The 25513-nt window shown below is 41.2% G+C and overlaps 1 protein-coding gene across 1 annotated transcript in view; it reads right to left on the reverse strand.

Annotated features, from left to right (window-relative positions):
* LOC132807713 (deleted in malignant brain tumors 1 protein-like) overlaps nucleotides 1–25513 on the reverse strand; it is a gene marked incomplete at its 3' end in the record, with an annotated part of 95581 nt that overhangs the window by 47003 nt on the left and 23065 nt on the right. The window contains exons 2-8 of the mRNA XM_060821745.1: nucleotides 10705–10737; nucleotides 9686–10000; nucleotides 8812–9126; nucleotides 4467–4784; nucleotides 3091–3408; nucleotides 1641–1850; nucleotides 988–1305 (exon numbers count right to left, since the gene is read on the reverse strand). Coding sequence (XP_060677728.1) covers nucleotides 988–1305; nucleotides 1641–1850; nucleotides 3091–3408; nucleotides 4467–4784; nucleotides 8812–9126; nucleotides 9686–10000; nucleotides 10705–10737 — 1827 coding nt within the window. The remainder of the gene's footprint in view (nucleotides 1–987; nucleotides 1306–1640; nucleotides 1851–3090; nucleotides 3409–4466; nucleotides 4785–8811; nucleotides 9127–9685; nucleotides 10001–10704; nucleotides 10738–25513) is intronic.

Genomic DNA, 25513 nt, shown 5'->3' on the forward strand with positions numbered 1-25513 from the left:
ATACGTGTAAACTACACTTACAGCAATTTCAAAATACATAAGCTGATGCATTATATAAGTCGTATTGGCCATCATTGCCACCTAATGGTATAGATCTCCCAAAGATGTGCTTTGAAATTAGCATAAAGAATGCACAGGTGTCGTTTGGTTAGACAAGAAAACCCAGTTGCTGGCTGACTGAGAAATGCACTGAATAATTTCATTGATTTTGCGTTCTGGTATTTCTCGTTCTTAATGGTATGTGACAAGTTCATGTAAAAGGTTCATTCTGTTACTCTTTGCAGGTATTTTCTGCCTTGATGAATATTCAATGCTATTTTGATTTGATTTTAAGTTCTACATACAGTATTTAAATTTTTTGCATTTGTATCAAAGTAAAAGTAGCGTTTGAGCAGGCAAAACCTCTAAAGGAACATATAAGAAAAAGGTCTCATACTCATCACGATCAAGGCCAAGTGATGGAAGCGTGGAATGACAATGTTAAGGTCCAAAGCCATATGGAACGACAAACATAGCTCAGTATTAGCTCACTTGTGAGGTTTACCTTTCATTTGTAATTTTCTCTGCATTACCACCAGTAATACGAGCACCTCACAGATTAGCATGACTCCCAAGGTTATGCAGACGACAATAGGTATTTCCAGCCCTTAAGGAGGAGATGACAAAGAGATTTATCTTAGTTAAGAGCTGCCTTTGTGATTGCATAGAATCCATTCAAAAGAAAACACTGACATTAGCTTCAAAGTCGTGCAAGTGCCAAACGCATCAACGCTACTCATCAGAAACGTAACGGTAACAGAAACATTAATATTTTTAATCATAAATACCTCCAGGTGGTGTTGAAGGGGAAGTCTGCAACAAATCGGATTCTGAGGGAGAGATTGTACAAATATTCATGAAGGTAAAATTGACTTCAGGAAGACAAATGACGGCAATGAGTTGCCACAATAATGATAATTCGTCGGCACTCGTCAACATTTAGCTTACCAGAGCAGATCACATTGGCAATGTCCTTGTAATTGCAGTGCCTTTGAGCTCGTGCTGGGGAGAGACAGTCAGACAGAGCGGATTCACGTCCCTTACACTTCACGGCATTCTGCCAGATCACATCGTTACCCTGGGGGACAGTGTGCCCTCCTCCGGCCGACAGAGCGAAGCCGCATCCCAACTGTCTGCAGACAACATTGGCATCAGTTATATCCCAGGAATCACCACACACCGAGCCCCAGCGTGTATCACACATGATCTCCACTCTCCCAGAACAGTTGCTCCTCCCTCCATCCAGGCGCACGCTGTTTTGCCGATCTGTGGCACAGGAGTGAGTATGATTGAATGCAGCATAAAGCAGAAACATCGGTTCAAGAGTGAGCACATTCATGACGATAACGCACCTGATTGTTGTCGGCAGGAATGTGAACTGACAGGCTGGTCTTTTGTTACCTCGCTCCCTGAAAAGAGGAGAAAGATGCTTGTTCTATTAGTAATCAGTGTTTGAAATGACACGTGAGTATTGAGAAGGTTTGTCGTGTTACCTGAACAAAGGACACCTGCATCCTTCCTACCGTTACAGTTGGGTTGACCCCATGAATTTCGCTGACATTGCCAAAGGGTTGACTCGTGTGATGGACAATCAATCTCACCAAGCCAAATAGGTCCCGTTCCTGCTCCGAATAATTTATTGTCGTAAGAAACATCCAACCGGAAACCACAGTGCAACTGTTTACAAATAACTGCAGCATCGTGGAAATCCAGACTTTCCGAGCACACCGTTCCCCACGTCTTGTTGTAGAACACTTCCACTCTCCCCTCACAGCGATTCTTTCCATTCACCAGCCGCATCTCCTTGTGCTCTGTTCAAAAAATACCAACGCGCTAAGGTTGATAAATTGTTTATGTCTTCCATACATTCCCATGTCTCTCCTCTGACATTCAACCCAGGTCTTGTCAATGAATAAGGTACATGAGATTCCTGACTAAACATTTGGCAGAAAGCACGGACACCGGAAGGAGAAGCAGGGCATAAGATGCAAAGTTCACGGAATTTCAAAAGTCACCCAACAATGTGCTGGTAAAATCTTGAAAGGATTCAGTTTCTAAGGATGGAGCCAGACGAAACAGACAACAAATAGAAAGTCTAAGGTCAAAGTAGATTTTCAGATTCCACCGAGTGGAAGTAGTGATTCACTGGGAAAGGGGCTGACATCATGCCTGTTTAATATTGAGGTGAGCAATTTGTATTTGGTAACCCCAAGGCAATTTCAACCATTCTGATTCGCAATCAAATAGGAAGTGTGGTTACAGTTCAAAAGATCACGGACAAAGCAAGTATATCAGAATAAATGTCCAGTATGTGTGACCAGTGCGAGAGTTTTTTTAAAAATTGGCTAAGTCTAATGTGCGAAAATCTGGAAGAAAGTATAAAGAGGACATACACTGAAGGAAAATTAAGAATCAATCCGATTTAAAGCCGCAGAACGATCGAGGGATACACAGACAGGAATCACAATGATCATCACTGGGTACACAACTAAAAAACATAATTGACAGATTCTCCTGAATACACGCTTTGGAATATTTTGGAGAATATTCACTTTTCCAGAATATTGACAATGGACCATTAATGATACCTTTAGTGCAGAGATTGGCATGCACTTCAACGAGGAATATACTCCAGATTAGGTTCCCCAGTGTACGGAAACAGGCGCTTAGGCCCAACAAGTCCACACTGACCCTCTGATGAGAAACAAAACCAGACCTTTTCCCCGACCCGAATTTACCCCGACTAACGCATCAAACACAATGTGTAATTTAGTATGGCCAATTAACCTGACCTGCACATCTTTGGATTGGTGGAGGGAACCAGAGCACCCGGAGGAAACCCACGCAGACACGGGGAGAATATGCAACCCCACACACACAATTCCCTGAATCCCTAGCGCTTTAAAGCATAAGTGCGAAACACTGAGACACATGCACCACTAAGTTCAGTTGCTGTCTTTGCTGCACATACTCCCTAATTCCCAATACAACAGTCCATAAAGTCTCACATCAAAACAAAAAATGGAGAATAACAATATGGCGTGGCCTTACCAGAGCACATAATTCTCACATCTTCTTTATGAGAACAATCGTCTTGGTGACCCAATGGTGCTGAAGGACATTCCCAGAGAAATGATTCATTTCCAGAACACTTCACATCTTTCAACCAAACTGGGCCTGAGCCGGGTTCATCCGAGGACGGAAGTGACATATCCATGACGTGTCCACAGCCCAGTTGTTTGCAAACCACTTCAGCGTCTATCATATCCCAGGAGTCGTCACAAACTGATCCCCATGTTCCATTGTAGTAAACCTCCACTCGACCTGCACAAGGGCTTCCACCATCTGAAAGCCTTAACTGAATATGTTCTGTTAGATTAAAAACACATAATTTTATACGATCAATATGCACTCCCTTCTTCATTTAGTCCAGCAGAGTATATTGATTCGTGTAATGCTTAATCAAGGGAGAATGTATTAGAATGATGGAGGAGTTGGCTGAAGTAAACTGGAAGCAAACACATTATGGTGGGGCAGTTGATGAACAGTGGAGGAATTTCAGAGGAGAATTTCAGAATGCTCATCAGTGAAAAGGAAGAACTGTAGGAAAGGGATAAATCAATCATGTGTGTCAAAGGAAATCAAGAGTCTATCAAATTGGAAGAGGAGGCATACAAAGTGACAAAGGTCAGTGGGAAACTAGAAAACTGTGAAAGCATTAAAGATCAACAGAAAGCCACAAAAAAAGGCTTCAAATTAAGTAACATATTTTATGAGGCAACAGTTAACCAGGGATATAAAGATAAATTGCAAATGTTTCTTTAAATAGATATTACAAAAAGGAGTCGCTAAATTGAAAATGGGTACTTTTGGGGTTGAGAAGGGGTGTTTAGTCATGGAATGTATAACGAAATGGCGGAGGGATTGAGTTGGTATTTTGTCTCAGTTTTCACAGTGGATGACACAAATGACATGCCACTGAATGAGAAAGAGGCGAAGTTAGGAAACAAGTTAGGAAACAATCAGTACTACGTTAGAGATAGTGTTGAGGATGCGAAAGGATTTCAGGGTACAGAAGTCTCCTGGCCCTGATGGAGTGCATTCCAGTATACTAAAAGAGATATTGTGGATATAGCAAATACATTTATTGTAATTTGACAAAATTGAATGGGCTCTGGGGCGGTTACAGCAGATTGGAAAACAGTGAATGTGACGCCACTGTTTAAAAAGGGCGGGAGATGGAAGATGGGGAAACATAGACCGGTTAGCTGAACTTCTGTAGCATGGAATATGCTTGAGTTTATTTTCAAAGAAGAAATAGCAAGGCATCTAGATGAAAATTATCCCGTTGGTAGACGCAGCATTGAACCATGAAGACATTTGTTTTGATAGTTCTGAGCAAGTCTTTCTGTGTAGCGTCTTCTTACCTGAACAGAGGATGACTACGCCACTACTGTTGGTGACAGATGAATTCAATGGGCCTGAGATCCTACAATCCCGGAGCTGAGATTCCTGTCCATGACACTGGATATCATACACCCACGGACGGCTATCACTTTCCTCGTACTGTGAAGACTTATAAGTTTCTAAGGCATGACCGCATCCCAGCTGTGTGCAAACCACGTGGGAATCATTCAGATCCCAGAGGGTGTCCTCCACTCTGCCCCAGCTTCCATTGTAATAAACCTCAACTCGGCCATCACAGCGACTTCCCCCATTCACCAGTCTTGGCCACCAATTTTCATCTGCAACACGAAATGTATTCATGACAACGGTTAAACTGAATTGAAACGTTCAAGAATTAACAATCACAAGTAAATGTACCATTTAAAGAAAGAACTATTTTGTCATGGCTTATCCGATAGCTTTTCAGACAGTTTCATTTTTACCATCGCCTTTCTTTTCCAAACATTTGAGAGAGATATGGAGGAATACGTACTGTTGATATGGAGCAAGAGTGAAATGAAGTGAAGTGTAAACAGGCCACGATGGATTTTGGGAAGTGGGCTGATGGGAGCCTCGAAGTAGTGAATTGAAGTGCTTCCTGCCTACTCTCCATCCACCATTCCTAATTGATTAGGTATTGTCACAGGCAACTTTTGTGATGATTTTCCTCAATTCGGCCAAACTCACATTTGTTGACATGATTGTTCTGATGTAGCAAACTCCTGATCTGCTGCCAATATGTTCGGATATTTCTATCCAAAAGGAATTCCCTCAACGTAGCCTTACTGGAAACTGAGTGCATTCATTGTTTGCATTCCCACTCTGGCCAAATGTAAAAAAAATAAAACTATCCCCTTGCTCGCACATTTCAGTACAAGATATTAGACTTGGAAAGGTGTATCTGTAACGATTTGCTGGTAGTTTAATGGTGGTTCTTTCCAACATCTATTTCCATTTAAAACAAAATGAGGGTATAGAAAGACATAATTTCCCAATGATATGCTGACCAAATTGGAAAGGATTTCCCAATAACTTCCTTCGTCCTCAGTCAACTTCATGCGTACACGATGGCACAACAACATAGAACATACAACACTCAACTGAACAGCACAGTGCAGGACTTTCACTCCTCGATGTTGTGCCAGCCTTTTATCCTATTTTAAAATCAGACTACCCTTCATGCCCTTCAATGTACTAACTGCCATGTGCCTATCCAAGAGTCGCTTAAATATCCCCAATATATTTGACTGTAGTAGCACTGCCGGCAGTGTATTCCACGCATCCACCACTTCTGTGTAAAGAGCCGACTCTGACAACTCCACTAAACCTTTCTCCAATCACCTTAAACTTATGCTCCCTCGGAATAGGCATTCGTGCCATGGAGAAAGGTCTCTGGCTATCCACTCTATCTATGCCTTTCATCATCTTGTCCACCTCTATCAATTTCCATCTCATCCTTCTTGGCTTCCATGGGAAAAAGCCCTAGCCTCCTCAACCTTTCTTCGTAAGACATACTCTCTAGTACTAGCAACTTGCTTGTAAAACACCTCAGGACCTTCTCTAAAGCTTTAACATCTTTCTTATAATCGGCGACCAGAACTGAACACATTATTCCAAGTGTGGACTTGTCTTCTCTCCACACTCTACAATGGACAATGCAATGATATTTAACTAAAATGTGATAATGGAGAACGGTTCTGAATAAGGATTACTGGACTCGTAAAGTTGACTCTGATTTCTCTCAAGAGTTTTTTTCATCTTTCCCCGTGTTCATTTTGGAAGTGAAGCCTTTCAATTCACAAAAAAGAACTGAAGCATCACGGTGTGAGACATTGTAATGCATGAAACGAGCTGCACCTGAAAATGAATTTCCCTATTTCCTGCATTGTTCCGAATTAAGGAATTCTTTTCATGTTAACAATCAGTTTTGCAACATAATGCCACACTCCCGGTATCCATTTAATATTGGACATTTTTGGTTATTCTACCCGGCAATTACATCATCTGCAGAAATGCTCTTTTCCTTTTAGTTAGACAGTCGGGAGCATGAGAATGCATGTACCCCTTCAACAAATGAACATTGAATAAGGTCTTCGATGGGAGGGCGTGTTCTCTGTTTCATTTCACTCTCTGCCCCTGCTGTCTTCATCCATAAAGCCTAACTTGACCAAACATTGAAAAACTATAGTTGCCTCTTGACGAAAATGAGAATCCCATTCTGCACAAATTCTTTTGAAGGGAATTACAAAAAAAGCATTCTGAGAAAAATAAAAATTGACAGTCGCTATTTGAAAGGGAGATTGAATGTCCCAAACGCTTGTGACAAAAGAAGGTGGATTATAGATTTTTGAAATGTGAGAACTTTACTCAGTAGCAACTCCTCTAACAGAAAGCATGTCTTTTCTCTTTCAATCGATTGCTCCACCTAGTTAAATGCTAACATTTTTGAAAAGTATTAATGATGCATGCAGTTGATGCCTACAGACTTGTGACTTTTCCCATGCTCCCTGATCTGGGTTGATTTGATGGCTGCTCTCCCACGAGAGAAAGGAGACTGGTGATGATTTAACCTGATGACCTCCATTCGTCCGGTGAGAAGAGAGCTGATAAGGTTAGGAGCTCCATGGCAATTTCGGATTATGGGGGTAATGGAATAAAGCGGTTAGTATTGCCATGCATCACAACCCAGCTATTCGGACAACTGAGCAAACCGATCCACATCAGGGTTGCTGCAGTCCAGGCCAATCGATCTCCTTTCATCTTACCTCAGACTCCACTCATCTTCTTTCCCTAATCTTGTGCTCCTCTCTGCTTCATGTGTATGTTTTACACCTCAACCATTTAACTATATGTGAGAAAGTTGAATAACACAATTTGGCAATTGAATATCAGAAAGGAGAGATCATTAAAAGTCATGTGGCATAGTATGGAACGCAATTAGATGCTGTGGGTTTGTGTTTTTTGCAAGTTTGCATTAAGCAACAGGATGACAGTTAAAAACTAGCTCATAGTGGCAGATATCGAGAAGGTGAAACTACTAATTATGGCAGATACCAACTTTAGAAGGCCATACAGTGCACAGACAAGCAGCATATAAATCCTCTTGCAAAATATGTGAGGGGGTACGTTTAGGCAACTTGGAAGATGACGTGCAGCACATGCTTTCAGATTTTTACCTTTTTCATTATTCACTTATTGATGAAGTGCAGTTAAACAGATGAGCTGAGTGCTCCATGAGCTGTCACGCTGAATTTAACAGTATATGTGGCTGAGTAGCTAGGAATGCAACTTAAATTTAAGTTTGCAAATGGAGTGAATTGGAGACATTATGGTGATTGTTATCCAGTTGTCTTTCAGCCAATAGAAAAGCATTGCATTCCAGCAGGTACAACACATAATTTACAAAGGGTGGCTTGGTCCTTGAGGAGGTGAAGGCGAGCAATACTCAAATACATGTATGAACATGCTTCTACTTTTGACACGAATATATTGGACAGGTCGTAGATGGTCTTGAAATGAAGGCGATGTAACAAATGCAGGCAGATGGGAAGATGACTACTGGAAGAAGGCAGGTTGAAAAAATACTCCCGTTAGCTGGTCCTCAGAAAACTACTTGGCAAAAATGTTAAGGTTTGCGGGGAAAAGTGTCATGCACATTGGAATGACAGTAAATTAGACAGTGATAGTATAGACACTATTGTCAAACCCACAATGGCATGAAGGCAAGATAAACTCAAACAAACGTCAAAGATCAGGGAATCAGCTGGACCACCTTTGGCTCCCCTAACAAATCCAGAATAAGATGGTTAAATATATGAGAAAGTTGATAGATTTCAGATGGTAAGTCATTGTGAGCCAGAAATTCGTCCTGGTGTAATTGTCTAAAAAAATTGATGTACACTTATTTCAAACAGTTTAGATATAAAAAAGGCGTCCAAAAAATCTTTGCGGGTCAGGGACTCCTCAAGAAAATCTATTGGCTTGTCAGAAATCTAATTGTTTGATATTCATTGTATATATCTACATTGACCAGTGCTTAATGTTATCGTCAATGATCGTTTTTTAGACAATTAAAACAATAAAATATGGTGGTTGCAGACAGTTTGCAAACTCGCTGAAATCTCATCAATACAATTATAAAGATTTCGAAGCATCTTAATTCCCAATACTTGTGTGCTTATTTTACCACATTACAATTCGTGCATGGCAGTACGGGAAGCCAGGAGGATTAGTTTAGATTTGACACTTTTAGAGCAATGCCGCCAATGCCAGCACCACCACTTTAACAAACATTAATCTTTTTTTTCTCATTACATCCATACTCACCAGAACATTTCAGGGTAACGTTGTTGTGTTCTCTGCAATCCTGGTGAGTGTCTGAAGACCGAGGGCACTTTTTCAGCTGAGTCTCATTGCCCATACATTTAAAAACCTCAGAACCCATGAGCACGGTACTGCCTCCAGAATGAGCAGAGCTTGAAATAGACACGGCCACTCCACAATCAAGCTGCGCACAGACCACATTGGCGGTTTTCAAATCCCAGTCAAGACCACACATTGTTTTCCATGTGTCAACAAACTGGACCTCCAGTCTCCCGAAACATTGAGAACTTCCTTGGACCAACCTCGGATTGAAGTGGCCTGAATAGAAAAGCATTGAATCAGAAAAACGTTCAAACAATACGAACTCAGATTATTGAATGATGAACATTCATTTGATTAATAGCAGATCTGGCACAGTCGGATAAAAGTTGTTCCATCAATCTGTGTGGCTTTGTCGCCCTGTCGACCCCATTCATGTTCATTCCCCAGAATCCTGACCCTCAGCTGTTTGAGTTAACGTGACTTCCAGTCAGTAAATAAACGATACAAAGTGATTGTGCCATCCAACACAATGTTGAATATCATTAAACATTGATTTGTAATTCTGATAGTTCCAGCGGTGCAGCTCTCTCAATGTGGCTTTAAGTGACATCACAATGGACACCTGTCCTGCCCCTTCACCGGAGTGGAAACGGTAACAGGTACTTACCTCTCCCATTACCTTCAAGTATTCAATAGTTTAAGTAACGATAACGAATAAATCAGTGATTCTGTCATTTTGATGTTAATATGTATTGGACAGTTATCATACCCTTTTCTGTTTGCACACAGCCCCGGAATTTGATAATACCACGCAGAAACGACAGCAGGTTTTTACCTGAACAGATGACGCCAGCATCATTGTGGTGTGACCAGAGGTGGTGATCCCATTCCTCTGATTGACACTCCTTCAGAGCGCGCTCGGTCCCGTTGCACTCCACATCCGAGGTCACAATGGGTCCGGATCCTTGTCCAAAGTGAGCCCCGCCCGGGGCAGAGATCACGGTGCCACAGTCCAGCTCCCGACACACAACTGCAGCATCTGGCAGGTCCCATTCATCACCATACACCGTTCCCCACTGCCCCTTGTAGTGAATCTCCCCTTGGCCAGCGCAAGGACTGCCCCCATTCTCAAGTCTGAGCCTCACCATCTCTGGAAAATATCGAAATGTTAATCATAGTGAGCAATGCGCAATTGTGTAAGCTCTATATTGCAGCCAGTATTCCACGCGCACAATGCAATGGGAGTGAGGTCAGGGCAAAAATACACACTGTCGCAATATAACTTAGGATGTGTATTGTAGATGGTGAAAGGCAAAGATCACTTTTTTTAAAAAATGCTCACTCACGAAGTGGATCAGGCAAATGTTTCCATGAGAAGGTTCGTCTTATTCATTCATGGGATGTGGGCGCGCTGAATGGCGAATAACCACAACTGATCCACCCTGAGAATATCTGAAACTGAAACGTACTTCCGTCTCTCACAGGCCGAAATATTGTGGGATGTATGGTCATGTGAGAATGATGTCACTGCGCAATAGCGAGTGAAATCGTTTCTATACATTGCCGACTGCAGCACTGTGTGTGCAGATGAATTATCATAGTACCTCCATGTATTGTCTTTCTGTCTGAGAATGGCAGTGTGCATTGGAACCGCTTCCTTTATACCCTCCTACCCCCAGGAATCCTAAAATGAGAGACCTTAAGAAGTAATGCAACCACCACCCTTTCTGTTATGAACAGACAACTGATTAACGAGTGAGCATTAACAGATGCTGTTATCACCACCACTTTGTATTTGAGCAGAAACATCAGAATATAGGAATTCAAATCCCTGGAAAAAAAACATGCAATTACCTGCACTGTTGGCCTGGGTATCGACGAGACTGCCTGAAATAGAGAGATGGGAATTAAAGTGTTAACAATCAACGCAATGACGAAGAATAAACAAAACAGATGCAACAGCTGCAGACAATAATTATCATTTCTTTGCGAAATAAAGTTGTTCAAGTGAGTATGATTCGCACATGGAATGAGTTGCTGGTGGAAATGGTTGTGACAGATATGTAAATAACATTTTAAAGGCATTTGGAGAAATGTTTGAATAGAAAAGGTTTAGAAGGACATGGGCAGCGTGTAGGGAAATGGAGTGAGCGTGGGCAGACATTTTGGTCGGCATGGAACATATTATTCGGAAGGGTCTGTCTTCGTGATATGACTCTATAAGTGTATGATAGTTGGAAATTTAACATCCTCTTTTCATGCAATACCGACAACACAGGTAATATGTTTACGGCAGGGATCAAATATTGTCATTTTTCTTCTAAATTTACCTGAATTGTTTCCACACAGAGAGGCACACTGCCAACCCACTGACTTTTCTGTTTGTTAGTGCACTGCCGACTTACTCAACATCGTGATGATCCACGTAGATAGCAGTAATGCTCTCCAGTTACCAAAGCAAGGTCCCCCCTTCCAAAGATTTCAGGAGTTTAGATATTAATTCGATTAGCATTGCTGAAATAAACCTTGACTAACAATGCTTAGTCAGCAACTAAGTGCCGAAAGCATGTCCTTTTTTTGAAGTGCTGTATTTGCCATCTTTAAAATTCGGCTTTATCCTCTTCCCCTATTTACATGGCGGCAACATCACGAGATTAAGTCATCGACAATATCCAGCAGGAAATCTACTTTCCACCAATTCCAGAACATAAGGCTTTATGATGGATCGAAATAAACAGTTGAATATATAACTGGCTACAAACCACTTCTCAGAACAAAAGAAGGAGATCATGCGCTCCAGGTGTCGTTGGGAACCTCTTTGTGCTAACTGCTGAATTTGTTCCATTACCTTTCCTTATTACCCAAAAATTGTCGTTGTCAATATCTTTTACCCACGGGCTTCTGCACTGGGGACAGGATGGTGAGGAACATGTATTGGACTTTTTTGGAGAAAATGATTAGGAGTTTACTGAACTTGCCTGTTAATGATGTTCATTAATGATATATTTTGTTCATCTCCCAAGCTGAAAAAGGAAATCAAACGTTTGTCCAATTTTAATGAAGTTAAAATTTCTTATTTTACACATGGTCTTCTGCAGTGGGGACAGGATGGTGATGAACAGTATTGTACTTTTCTTAAGAAAATGATCAGGAGTTTACTGAACTTGCCCCGTTAATGATGTTCATTAATTATATATTTTGTTCCTCTCCCAAGCTGAAAAATGAATTCAAACCTATGTCCAATTTTAGTTAATGTAGAATTTCTTCCAAAGTAAGACAACTTTTGTTGATTTTTAGTTTCCTGCGAATTCTTTACCTTGCAACTTTTGAAAATTCTAAACAGCTCAAATTCTTTGCTTTGGTTCTCGGGATAATTTCATTTCTACTTTCAGGCAATCGGACAACACCGGCCATCTGTCAATATGTTAACAGATGGTAACTCACTCTGATTGATTGAATCCCTGCTACACAACGTCTCCTATCCCTTGCATTCACCGATGTAACTGATCGTTTTACCTCCTTAAGATGCGTGTGCAATATTGCTACAATTTAATGTTCAATCTTTGTTGCTTCAATTTTTTGTATCGTACTCAGTGGGAGAAAACGAACATCAAAAATCGAAAACAGTACATTGCAGCCTGATGCATTTACTGGGATATTGCCCTCATTTATCCAATAAAACCCTACAGCTTTGCCCTTTCTGAACCTGTACTTCATCATACTTACTTGAACCACTCATCATATCACCTGTTCTGTCCCATTTGCGTTTCTATAATTGATATATTAGTGAGAAATTGAATCTATTACTTTGTACAGTGTTATATACATGTCAATATACTCGAACATTCAAGAGCTCTGTTGGTCTCGTAGAACGAAGGAGATATATACAACTCTGAAAATCTTTCGAAGCACTGCATAAGGGTGTACAAGATAGGCTGTTACATTTAATGCGATATATTAGACATTTGATGTTCCTCACTAACCGGACAGTTTTGGAAAACAACAAATCCACGTCAGACCAGTGGCATCATAATGAACACCCGAGCTGATGGGAGAACTGATGCAAACCCAGGCTGCAGAAGCACCAGTGTTTGCGATTTGAGACAGTGTGTAATTATGGAATAATCTTGGTTGATTTGTAACTGCTGTGGCCATTTGAACTAGTTTTGCAAAATTTAATATCTACGCTATATTTCTCTTGCAACAGTGTGGAAGACATAATTTGCAATGTGGAATAAGGTGACAGTCAATGCAATGACAGTGTACTGCACATTTCACTCCGATATAAGAGCACATAAATCTAAGAAAACGAAGTAGGACTATGTATCTTGCCACCTCAATCCTGCTCCACTTTCAATGCGATCATTGCTGATCTTTTCTTGGATTCAGTTACACTGTCCCGACTTTTCAACACAGCCATTAATTCCTATTCTTTGCAAAACTTCATCTATCTTTGATGTAACCACATCCTACAATTCTGAGACAACTGTTTCACGGTGCAGGGAATTCCACAGAATCGCAATATAACGGTTCTGGTACTTTCCATTCCCAACCACCCACCCCCCCACGCCCTACACCCCAGTGGGAACAACCTCCATATTTCAGTCATATCTATTCCCTTTGCAATTTTATGTTTTTCTATAAGACTCCCTCCTAATTCTTCTAAATTCCATGAAGTGCAATTCTGATCGTCTCAATCGCTCCTCATAAGTGAACCCACTCATCTCCGGAATCAATGCTGTGAACACTCTCTGCTCCTTCCCCAGTGCTAGTACACTATTTCACCAACACAGATTGCTAACTACTGCAAGCAGAAACACGATATCTAGCGAGATAGCAAGTTGATTTCCAGTCTGTTGCAACTACACACGACGGACATGAACATCGTTTTGTAACTTGTTTTTAGCATTTATTTAGATTTCAAAAAATAATCTCAAGTTGACTGAAATATCGTAATTCAATTAATTGTAAAACGAGGTGGGATATCCAAAGGAATAAAAGTATTGACACCAACAAAAATGGGGAATAGTTGTGATTTTTGAATGAGAATTGACAGCGAACGTATATTAATCACTAAACTTAGAAACTAAGCAAAATGTTCAACTCCCATTTGATATGATTTCGCTCGTTGATGGCATAAAAGAATCGATTAGATTTTGCCTTATACCCGAGTGGTGGAATGAAGTTGAAAATAAAGAATTCAAGTCTCAGTGAAGGAGAAAATGTATCATTGAAAAATGTTGCCTGAAAGTAATTCTCCCAATTATTTGTTCTTGACAAATAAAGAATTGTAAAAATAACAACAGTGGATTAAGAAGTCAGATATTCATTACTTTGGTAAGAGGTGAATTTTGAACTGGTTTATGTAAGTTGAACCGGTCATATTCCATGTGTTTCCCTCATTGTTCAATAAACAAGCTAGAATTGTGAAAGAATGATCGCACCTTACATTGCTGCAATAAAGTACACCATACTTTGAAAGGCTGGTGGCACCCGTCGCAAATTAACTATATGTACAAACTTTAGATTATCTTAACAACTTAAAGCATTCATCACCAACGTTCTGTTTTGAACTGACACCATCAAAGTTAACTCCAACAATTCAACTAAGCTCCTTCACACAATCTAACAAAACTGCTGGCTCACCATCTAAACAGCCACACAGAAAATTGCAGTACCGGACTTATAGGTCCCCATCCTGATTGAATGACACCGTTGTTTCCTGACTAATGCTTGATGAAGATTCTGTAATCCTCGTCTTCATGTATTTTGAAGAACCTATCCTCAATGGATCAAGTGGATCATGAACTTAGATCAACACCGCAAGGTTGGATTTTCAGTCATGCTGGCCGAGCCATGTTTTTGTAAAAAAACATAGAAAAAAGCGTCATAAGTTTAATTTCCTAAGTTTAATCGTCCCCGAACACATTCATCACTCAAGAACAAATTAGGCAAAAGGTTCATTGAATGCAGGGCACATGATTTCAAGTAACATAGGTCTGCAAATACTATCACACCATGGTTATGCAGAGTATTGGAATATTCTGAGAGAATTGTCCATGTGTGCATGAGTTTAATCAACAGTAGACAGAGCATTGATGGTTGTTTTACTGACACAGAGTTCACTATTATCACAGAATCCAGTGCACACAAATGTAACAGAGAACCGTTCCAGCTGTTCAGATTTTCTTGAGAAGACTGAAAGTTGCTTCTTTCTTTGCTTGCCTGAAGTGATAGCACTGGGAACAAGAAAAGTCAAAGATAGACAAGATGCGTAAATTGCCTCGATACTTCTGTTCAGATCTTCTCTAAAACTAAGTTTGGCACAGCTCACACCAGAAGATGTGGCAACGTGTTTAAAATAAATTAAAATCTAAGCAAATCTCACTGCCAGCAAAACAATGTTATGCTCAACCTTGCCTTAATATGCAGCAGTCTTACCCCTGAGAGAGAAAGCGAATTGGTCAAACACGGAGAAAGATGCAGTGGTTTCTGTCGTGTTTCATCTCAAGCAGCTCGGGACTTAGGGCTCAGTGCTCTCCGGTCGGTTCCCCGTCACACAGATCGAGACAAACATTGACTGAACCTGGAGCACCACCAACTCGCTGAAAATTGCACTTTGGTTTCCACGATAGTTTGTGGTCTTCCAGATCAAACATTTGGCCCCGACTGAGTGTTTCAGATTGACACTTTCCAAGGTCCAGTGCTACGTGCTGAGGGATGCATTAAATCTGCTGGCAGCTGCCGACAAGGCACAATGGATAGGCAACTGTCTGAGGTGTTCCTGATGAATGTAAATTTCTGGTCCATTCAGTTTACGGACCATTGCGATGCTTCAAATACATATAAATACAGTCAAGTCCAAGTAAGAGATGCTTTTCGTGTCTTTGTTGAATAGAGTCAAACTCCAATGTTTGTTTTTTCAGTAATACAGTATACAATTAGGAGCAAGTCAGGACTGCAGATGTTGGAGAGCAGAGTTGTAAAGGGTGGTGCTGGAAAAGCACAGCGAAACAAGCAGCGTCGGAGGAGCAGGACAGTCGACGTTTGGAAAATGAGATTTTTTCCTGATGAAGAGTTTATGGTAGAACCGTCGACTATCTTGCTCCTCAAATGCTGCCTGACCTGATGTGCTTTTCCAGCACCACACCTTTTGACTACTGTACAGAAGTGACCCGTTCCAAATCTAGGGACTAGGGACTAGGCATGCATGCACAGCTATACTATGAACAAAGATTTCTTTAAAAAATCATTAGGTAAAGACTGAACTTTAACCACTGTCTGGTACAGAAAGAAGAGCTATTGATATTGAACTGGGCAGTGACAATCATTCGATCAAATTCAGTGAATAAGAAAACTGGCTGAAAAAAGAACATCAAGGAACAGTGGATGCTGGAAATCAGAAACAAATGAGAAATTTCTGGAATACCTTCGCAGATCTCGCAACATTTGTTGACAGAAAGCAGTGTTATAGTTTTGTGTGAAGTGACCCTTCAATTATTCGCAGATGAACAGCTAACTGGGTCCTTTATCACAGCAATTATTCCAACAGTTCTCTCGGAACAAATCGCCTGCCATGATTCCAAAATTACAGGAGTGTCTCACCAACAAAATGTATCAAAGCTCCTTTGTTTCACTGAGCATGTGAACGGAGCTGTATAAATGCATCACTATCGAGAAAGTATTGGAATGTAAAGTGAAGAAATACTGACTAAAATCAGTGGCATATCAAGTTTCTAGAAATTCAAAATACATAGCTTCTATTTTACATTCTCCCAAATATTGACTAATAAATTAGTTAGATAGCGTTCAGCAGTTTTCCCGGCTACACACAATGTTAAACCAGAGACAGACATGGTTTCCAAACACACTCGAATTGTGTGAGTAGGTCTTCAACTCTGTCAGCTGTACAGAAGCTACGAATACATGCAACGATTGGAAGTTTAAGGGAGGAGGGGAGGGTGGAGGTTGGGGATCTCTGACACCACAGGAACAGTCATAGAGAAATGAAGACAAAATACTTTTTATTCTATATAATGTCCATATTCTATCTCTCGCAGGCTGACCATTATATTATTGTTGCCACATATATGTCACTAATTATTGGCCCATGAATGGGTAAGAGAATGTATTCAGTAAACCATAACTCACAGTTCAATAGCTGCAGAAGAAGTAAGTTCAGGAGGGTTACAAACATCGTCCCAGCTGGTGGTACCAGATCAAATCTGAACATTAGCTGAGTGCTGTTTCACAGATACTGAGCAGCAGTTAATGTATCAATTAACTCCTCGATTTCTGTCAGTGTTAGTTCCTTCACACGGCTGGTACAGAGGCCCGTGTTTCTTTCCAACAACCAATAGATTGTGATGTGTGCGGACTGTGAACTGAGCACTGCCTTCTACACCAATGAGAAATGATGTGACCATTAATGGGCACAAAGACACCGGTTTCCAAAGTGCAGCTCATCTTGAGAGATCAATGACGTTAAAGATTTTGACTGGAAGCGAGTCCTCACACCAGAATCCATATCATATAATCACACTACCATAGGAGGTTAGTGGTTGCGGATTCATTGAAGACGCTGTGCATCTCAACATCTCCTCGAGCAGCTGCAGGAACAGCTCAATTTCCACTTCTGCACTGTACACTCATCAGGATTCAAAATGGACTCCAACAACTTCAGAGCAAAAAATCTATCCTTTCTCTGGATTACAAGTCACCCCTTTCCTCCTTTGTCTATCCGTCTCCTGTCAGCATTGGTCTCAGCAGAGCTGAGCAACATTCACCTCGTCGCCCCCAATCAACAGAACCTATTCTGAGACTTAATTCTACCCTTTCCTATAATTAGAGGCCTGTTGTCTTATTCTCTGAGCACTCTGATCATCTTTTCCTGTCTCTCCTCCTCACCCTCTGTCCTCAGTGTGGAAAACTGTCATTCTCCGGTACAGTCACATTGTATTCAAAATATTACCTCGCGTTTTGGGCCCACTGATGCTGTCCGACTTAACATCTTCTTCAAATATTTGCCTTTGTTTTTAGTTCCACTTTTCCATGATATAAAAAGTGTTTAATCATTGAACCAACTTTAAAAAAATTCTTAAGTAGCTCCCCAAGGATCTTATCGTCTTCTAATCACAGATCTTGATTTCTATTTGTCTTTTGACAAACTGCTTCACTCATCTTTCTCAGTATACCTAACAATATTTGACTAATCATTATCATTTGGTCGAATGTGTTCAGCAACTTATTTGCGAGAGGAAATGATTGTTTTTCTTTTTTTTCTTCCTCTGAAACTTCTGCTCAAATTTCAAATTACGTTGATTTTCCTCCTATCATTGTCAGCTCCTATGGGACGGATACGGTGTAATACTGCAACATTGCACAATCTTTCAAATTTGGCAAATATCAGATTTCCATTTGATATCCCTCACCTTTCAAATGCACGGGCCCTCACATCGTGTCAACTGTGACTTTAAACCTACAGAGTGCAGAACATAGAATAATGCAGCATAATGCAGGCCCTTCGGCCCTCGACGTTGCGCTGATCTGTGGAAAAATATCTATGCTACAGTATTTCATTTTCATGCACACATCCATCCAATGACCATTTAAATGCCCAAAATATTGGCGTGTGTACTACTGTTGCAAACAGTGCGCTCCACGCACTTCCAACTCTGTGAGTACACACAGTGTACATCAATGTACATAGATTGGTCAATTCATTTTAGAAAATGCGGACTGCAGATTTTGTAGTACAAAGTCGAAACGTTTGGTGCAGGCAAAGCACAGCTGTCAGGCCGCATTCGTGGTGCAGAAGAATTGACGTTTTGGACATAAGGCCTTCTTTGGGAATGTGGCGGAGGGGCCTGGTCAACTGAATTTATTGGGACTAAATGAAATGGCGATAGATTCAATCCCTGCAGGGCGGCATGGTGGCACAGTGGTTAGCACTGCTGCCTCACAGTGCCAGGGACCTGGGTTCAATTTCCGCCTCAGGCGACTGACTGTGTGGAGTTTTCACGTTCTCCCCGTGTCTGCATGGGTTTCCTCCGGTTTCCTCCCACAGTCCAAAGATGTGCGGGTGAGTTGAATTGGCCATGCTAAATTGCCTGTAGTGTTAGGTTAGGGGTATGGATAGGTTGCGCTTTGTCGGTCGGTGTGGACTTGTTGGGCCAAAGGGCCTATTTCCACACTGTAAGTAATTTAATCTAATCATGTTTCGCCCTAATACAATGCAAATTTTTGCACATTCTGAAAAATCAAAACACAATTCTGGCAGTTTAGGGATGCAAAATGTGAACTAACTGTTCTAAATTTGAGGAAGGGGGAAACCACAATGTACAGGCTGTCGTGATTAATGCAGTACTCGGGCCTCTACCATAAGCACTGTCGATCAGAAAAAAATTGTCATGATGCCTGGGATGGAAATCGTGTTTGAGAACGCTACGAATTTTGAGTGGGTAACTATTATACGAAAATTGGATAACTTGATCCACGTAGTGTTCACGGATTTTGGAAGATCTATATGAAGATCCAACATAATAGACTTGCGTTCAAAATTGAAGTACAAGTTATTGGAGGAAATATACTTGCCAGGACAAAGAATGGGTTCATAGGCAGGAAAAATAGTGCATTTTCAGTGAAAGGAGGTGACCAATGGAGCGTGTGGATAATCGACGGAGGGACCTGAGGTATTCATAACACACTTCAGTTATTTTGGCTGAGAATGATCAAAGGTGATATTGCAATGTTTGATGATGAGAAGGCGCTTCAATGCTTACAGGATGAGTTGGGCCACTGAGCAAATACATGAAAGATGCAGTCCAATTTGAATGAGTGTAAGATTAATGACATTGAAGGGAAAATTGGAGAGGACAGAAGACCAGAGTTTTAAAGAAAGACATTTAACAGTATGTTCGTGATGACGAACAAAGAGAGGTGGTGACCCGGTACATCCGTAATTGGAAGCAAGGGAACAAGTAAAAGATAGAAACGTAAGTGCTAATTTGACCTTCTTTGAACAAGGGGTTCAGTCCAAGTGTAAAGAAATCTTTCCACAGTGATTGTACAAGACATTGCAGAGACCCTTAAATTATTGCGTGCGGGTGAGAATGCCTTGCCTAAGGTACAGTGCATTGCGTTGGAATGGTGGCAGTGAAATCTTCCAGACTGATTTCTGGCAGTGCAGATGTGTCCAGTAAGGAAACATTGGATTCATTGGGCTCATATTCCTTGGTGAGGATCTCATTGAAACGTAAATATTTCGATCGGCCTTGAAAAACACGATGAGGGCTTGATGTTTAACCCGTTTCAGAATATCCAGGGAAAGGGGTCATGATCTTGGGACATGGGTGCACAATTCCGGTAAGGGTGGCTGAGATTTCATCACTCACAGGGTAGTGTAAGAGTGGAATTCTCAAAAAGATTGGATTGTCATTGAGTACATTCAAGAACAAATGCATAGTTCCCCTGCCAGCGTGAAGTCAGTGGAATTTAATGGGAAAAGGTCGAGATCCAGTGACCGATCAGGCTGCTTTCGTCCGAGAGACAGAGAGAGAGAGAGAGAAAGACAGAGGTAGACGTAGACAGACCGAAACAAAAAAAAACTGAGACAGGGCGTCGATTGGAAATGAGTTCATGCTCAGATCACCATGAAGTCACCTGATGAAGTAGCAGCTCTCCAAATATATGTGATTTCAAATGAACCTACGCACTATAATTTGGTGTCGTGTGAATTCTGACTTCATGAACATAAAACATGGAATTTGAAAATTTAAAAGCATTTCTCCACGTGAATCGATATTGAAGGTCGTGTCATTCTGGCAAGAGTTCCATTGAAACAGGTGGAGCAGAAGATTAGCCACAAATGCAGGCCAAAGTGGAGCTCGAACAAATGTTTCCTTGTACTTTGGAATATGAGGACCAGTTATGGAGATAATTTAGATATTTTGGTGTGTTCAGCTGTGGAATGGAATGCAAATCACGAACTGCACCTCAAACGATTTCCCTGCAGCCAACTTCACATTGCTGTTTAAAATTCAAACATGCGACATGGGCATCGCTGCCTTGGTTAGCATTTATTACCCATCACTACTTTCCTCTGGGGAAGTTGATAATGAGCTGCCTTCTTGAAACTTTGCAGTCTATTTGCTGCAGTCAGACTGACAATGCCATGAGGGAGGAAATTTCCAGAATTTTGACCCCATGACAAAGAAGGAATAGCGACATATTTTCAAGGCAGGATATAAAACATATCATATTAAAGCGCAGTACAGACCCTTGGGCCCGCGATATTGCACCTATCTGTCACACCAATTTGAAGTCCATCTAAGCTACACTATTCATGGACGTCCATGTGCTTGTCCATTGACGACTTAAATGTATTTAAAAAGGATGATGATTGCCATGGAAGGGTACTTTCCCAAATATCTGCTGGCCTTATTCTCTGGGTGGAAGTTGTCGTGAGTATGTTAACGGCTTTCTGAGAAACCTTGGTGTTTTTTTTTATGAAAAGAGTACACCATGCTGTTACTGAGTGTGGGTGGTGGATGTTTGTGCGTGTGGTCCTTGTCACTCGGGCTGCTTTGTTCTGGATGCTGTCAAGCTTCTTGAGTTTTGTTGGAGCTGCACCCAGTCCGCTCTTTGGGGACTTGTCAATCCCTCTGTTTCTCTCTCCACAGATGCAGAGAGATATGCTGAGTTTTCCAGCATTCCGGATGTTTGATTAAGAGCCAAGTGGCTCTGGTGGAACTCAGACTGGGAATCAGTGTACAGTTTATTGCCATGCGGTTCGTGTTTGACAGCACTGTGGATGACCCCTTCAACCATACTATTGCTGACGGAGGGTATGCGGTTGAGACAATATTTGACCTTGTTGGATTTGCCATGTGGTTTACGTCGGAACTCATGTGGTCCATTTTCCGCACTGTTTGTGGACATTACTAGCAGAGAGACATTGAAATACCAGTCAATGTGTCCAATTACCCTTTCGCAGTTGACCACTTCTTGTGGAACCGTACATCACATAATGCGTGATACAAAATTGGAGTGATCACAGAAGACAAAGAAAGTTTTGGAAGTGTTTTTTTTTCTATCCATGGAAGTTTATGATCAATGACGTTATGAATGATGAGTGTTAAGGCCATGTTATACGGAATATATACAAGTGTTTTGGAAAAAAATGTAGGTGCTCCGATCAATGACTTCCTGAATGTCACACTTATCATTAATAACGATTTAGAATCCACATCGCTCCTTCAGAAATATAAGATTTGTTTCTGTGGTTTTTCAGCTTCCTCCCCACATCTCTTTCCCTCGTGCATCTTAGACCAACTGCACATAAGGCAGCATTATCCGGCTCTCTCCAGTTCTGAATAACAGTGAATGGAATCTAAATATTGAAATCATAATTGCCCCAAGTTTCTGCTGTGCTTTCTGAACCGAACTCCAAACCCATCAGGAATTTGATTGTGTTTCCATGGATACGAAACACGGTGCAGATTAGCGTTTTTGCCTACATTAGTTCACTTTATCAACAATTTCCGGTTTAACATGTGCTGTTTTGCCCTATTTGTCTGTGAGACAGCGCCTGAGCCATGACTCACAAGTGTGCTGTAGAATTTCACATCAAATGTGGGTTGTGTTCCGATAGAGGGCAACTTGCCAACGATCTGAAGAAATCTGATCTCTCAGAAAGAAGCAAAATACACAGACACACGGACTGGTATCAGGAGACTCCCAAACAATGAAGTGTACAGACGAGCCACAACATGCTGTTAGAAAACACGCAGAAGCATGTCTTACAGCAGACCATAACGTGAAATTTGGCAAGATTTATGGAAGGCTCAATGTATTTTAAAAAAAGTTTGTCTGTCTGCAAAACCGCAGAACTGTCAGTGTGCGTCTTGGGGTTCTGTCGAATCAACAGGAAACATCTGCTACCGTGGTAAATTCTGTGCTCAAGCCCTGTAGTCAACTTCTTCTTGAAAATTAAAACATTCAGATGGAGAAGGCAGTAAATTCGGAATAAGAATTGAGGCTCCAAATAATCCCATTGAGTATTTCATCAGGGCAAGCTCGTCTCTGGACGAGGCTCACCACAACTGGGGATCTGTAAAAATGTCAAGCCGTTAAATTCTGAATCGCGATGCAGATTTCCATTAATCTTGGCACACTAACACAAACTTATAAGAGAACATTTACAGCATGTCAGAATTAATCTGTTTAAAGTCCAGTTAGTTCGAAGAAACGTGCACTGGGGTTGAAGAATGACCCTGTACATTTGAAGAGAATCTGTTTATCAGAGAATCACTGAATCACAATGTTGCTACAGTGTGGAAAGGCGCTGTTCGGCCAACCGTGTCTGTATTGGTGCTTCAAATTACCATGATCAAAACTGGCAATATCCAACGTGAACTTTATTGTATAGTGCAATTATAAAAATATACTTTACATGCTCTTTGAAATGAAAACTTTAAATGGGCCTTCCCCAGATTTCCAGGCTGTGCCCTCCATATCCTAACATCACCCTGCAGAATTAAAAATACGTCACTTCTCAGTTTCTTCGTTTTCTCATCACTCAAACCTATGCAGTCTAGTTCGTGACAAATGCATTATAACGTATAGTTTGTCTCTCATCTCCTCTGTCCAACATTCTCATTGTTTGGAAAATCTCCACCAGATCTCTTAGCATCCTTCTCAATGGAAGGACAGTCGCATCTTGGAGTCATTGACGTCCATTGCACAAACCGAGTTCCCTTCGGGCTGTCGTGTACGCGCGTGGCAAAAACAAGTACCTACGTTTTCCAATCATATTTTCCTTCTGTTGCAGAATTAATTCTTCCATATCGGTGCTAGGTCCTTTAAAATGTGAATATAACTGATTTGACCGGAAATTACGGTGGTTTGATTAATAGGTTCGCAGATGACAATACAATTGGTGAAGTTATGGATCTGTAATGACGGTTGTTCAAGGATATAACAGGATTCAGGTCATTCGGAATCTTAAGCAGAGAAGTGGAAAATGGAGTTTACTCTGCACAAATGTGAAGTGATGCATTTTCGGAGGCCAAATGCAAGAAGAAAGCATGCAGTAAATGGCAAGACCCGTCTGAGCACTGATATGCAAGGGATCTCGGGCCAACGTCATACATTCCTGAAAGCGACAACACAAGTGGATTAAGTGGTGAAGAGAGCGTCCTGGATGAGTCGGAGTACTGCGTATAAAAGTTGTCAAGTCAAACTGCAACTGCATAAAGCGTTAAGTTCGGTCGCATATGGAGCATTATGTTCAGTTCTGGTTGTCACATGATATACCAAGAATGTGGAAGCTTTGGAAAGATTGCAAAAGACACTCAGTAGGATGTTGGTGAATTAGAATTCATTTGCCAGAAAAAGCGTTGCACAAACTAACATTGTTTTCATGGGAGTGTCGGAAGCTGATGGGAAATCTGGCAGAAGTATATCAAGTTAGCAGAGGCATGGATAAGCTGGATAGCTGAATATTTTTATTTACCTTGCAGCGTGAGAATGTCAAATATTAGGGGACATAAGTTTAAGGTGAAGCGGGACTGTTTAATGAAGGTAGAGACGTACAGAACAGAAGTAGACCCTTCGGTCTATCTCCATCATACCGACAAAGTTTCACAAACTGAACTGCTCTCCAAACCTGCATTTGGCCTATATCCCTCTAAACGTCATTTAACTGGTACAACTGTACCTGAATCTGCAACGTCCTTGTTAAATCTGTCTCCTTGCAAATTAAAAACTTGCCCAATAATTTTGAACTCCCGTACCCTTCAGACAATGTTCTTTTCTGTTTAATCTAAGGATGCCACGTTATTTTATTAATCTCGACAAGGTCACCCCTCAATCTCTTGGTTGGAGTGAAGAAGATTCCATCTGATACAGCCCCTCCTTATACCTGAAACCCTCCAGAACTGGTACATGCAGATAAATACTTTCTCAACCTTCTGTAACTTAATACTATTTTTCCTGTTACAGGCCAACCAGAACTATGCATAGTGCGCCAGAAGTGGCCTAACCAACATCCTGTACAACCTAAAAAAGACGTCCTTATCGTAGACTCAATGGTATGGGCAATAAAGGCAAGTGCTCGAAATGCCTTCTTAGCCACCCGTCAACCTGTGATGCAAATATCACAGAACAGTGTCCCTGAAACCCTCAATCTCTGCATTCGACAACATTAACCACGGCTCTACCGCACAGTGCACAAGTCACAGATGTCAGTGACTGTCTGGAATGTTCACAGGAACTGATAGAAGTTGACATGATAGCAACGTTTTCGAGACATTTGGACAGACACGTGAACAGGCATACAATCGAGATATGGAGCATGTATAATACCTGAAAATAACTGCCATGGGCAGATGCACAAAGGGGAAATCACATTAATCAGGAGCAGGGAGCAAAGGATGTGAACTAATCACAGAATAAAACCATTGAGTTCTCACGTCGTAGGATGATATGATCACAACATGCAACAGAGAAATCAGAGCATATAACAAGCTTTTCAGTCAACATATCAGTGCTGGCCATGATGTTATACTAAAATAATCCCATCTGCCTTGATTTGGTCTTCATCCACGTATTCTCTGCCTCTTCACTTTATCTAAGTGCCTTTAAAATGTTGCTATCATACCTG

The sequence above is a fragment of the Hemiscyllium ocellatum genome, assembly GCF_020745735.1.
Source record: "Hemiscyllium ocellatum isolate sHemOce1 chromosome 27 unlocalized genomic scaffold, sHemOce1.pat.X.cur. SUPER_27_unloc_2, whole genome shotgun sequence".
Lineage (NCBI taxonomy): Eukaryota > Metazoa > Chordata > Chondrichthyes > Orectolobiformes > Hemiscylliidae > Hemiscyllium > Hemiscyllium ocellatum.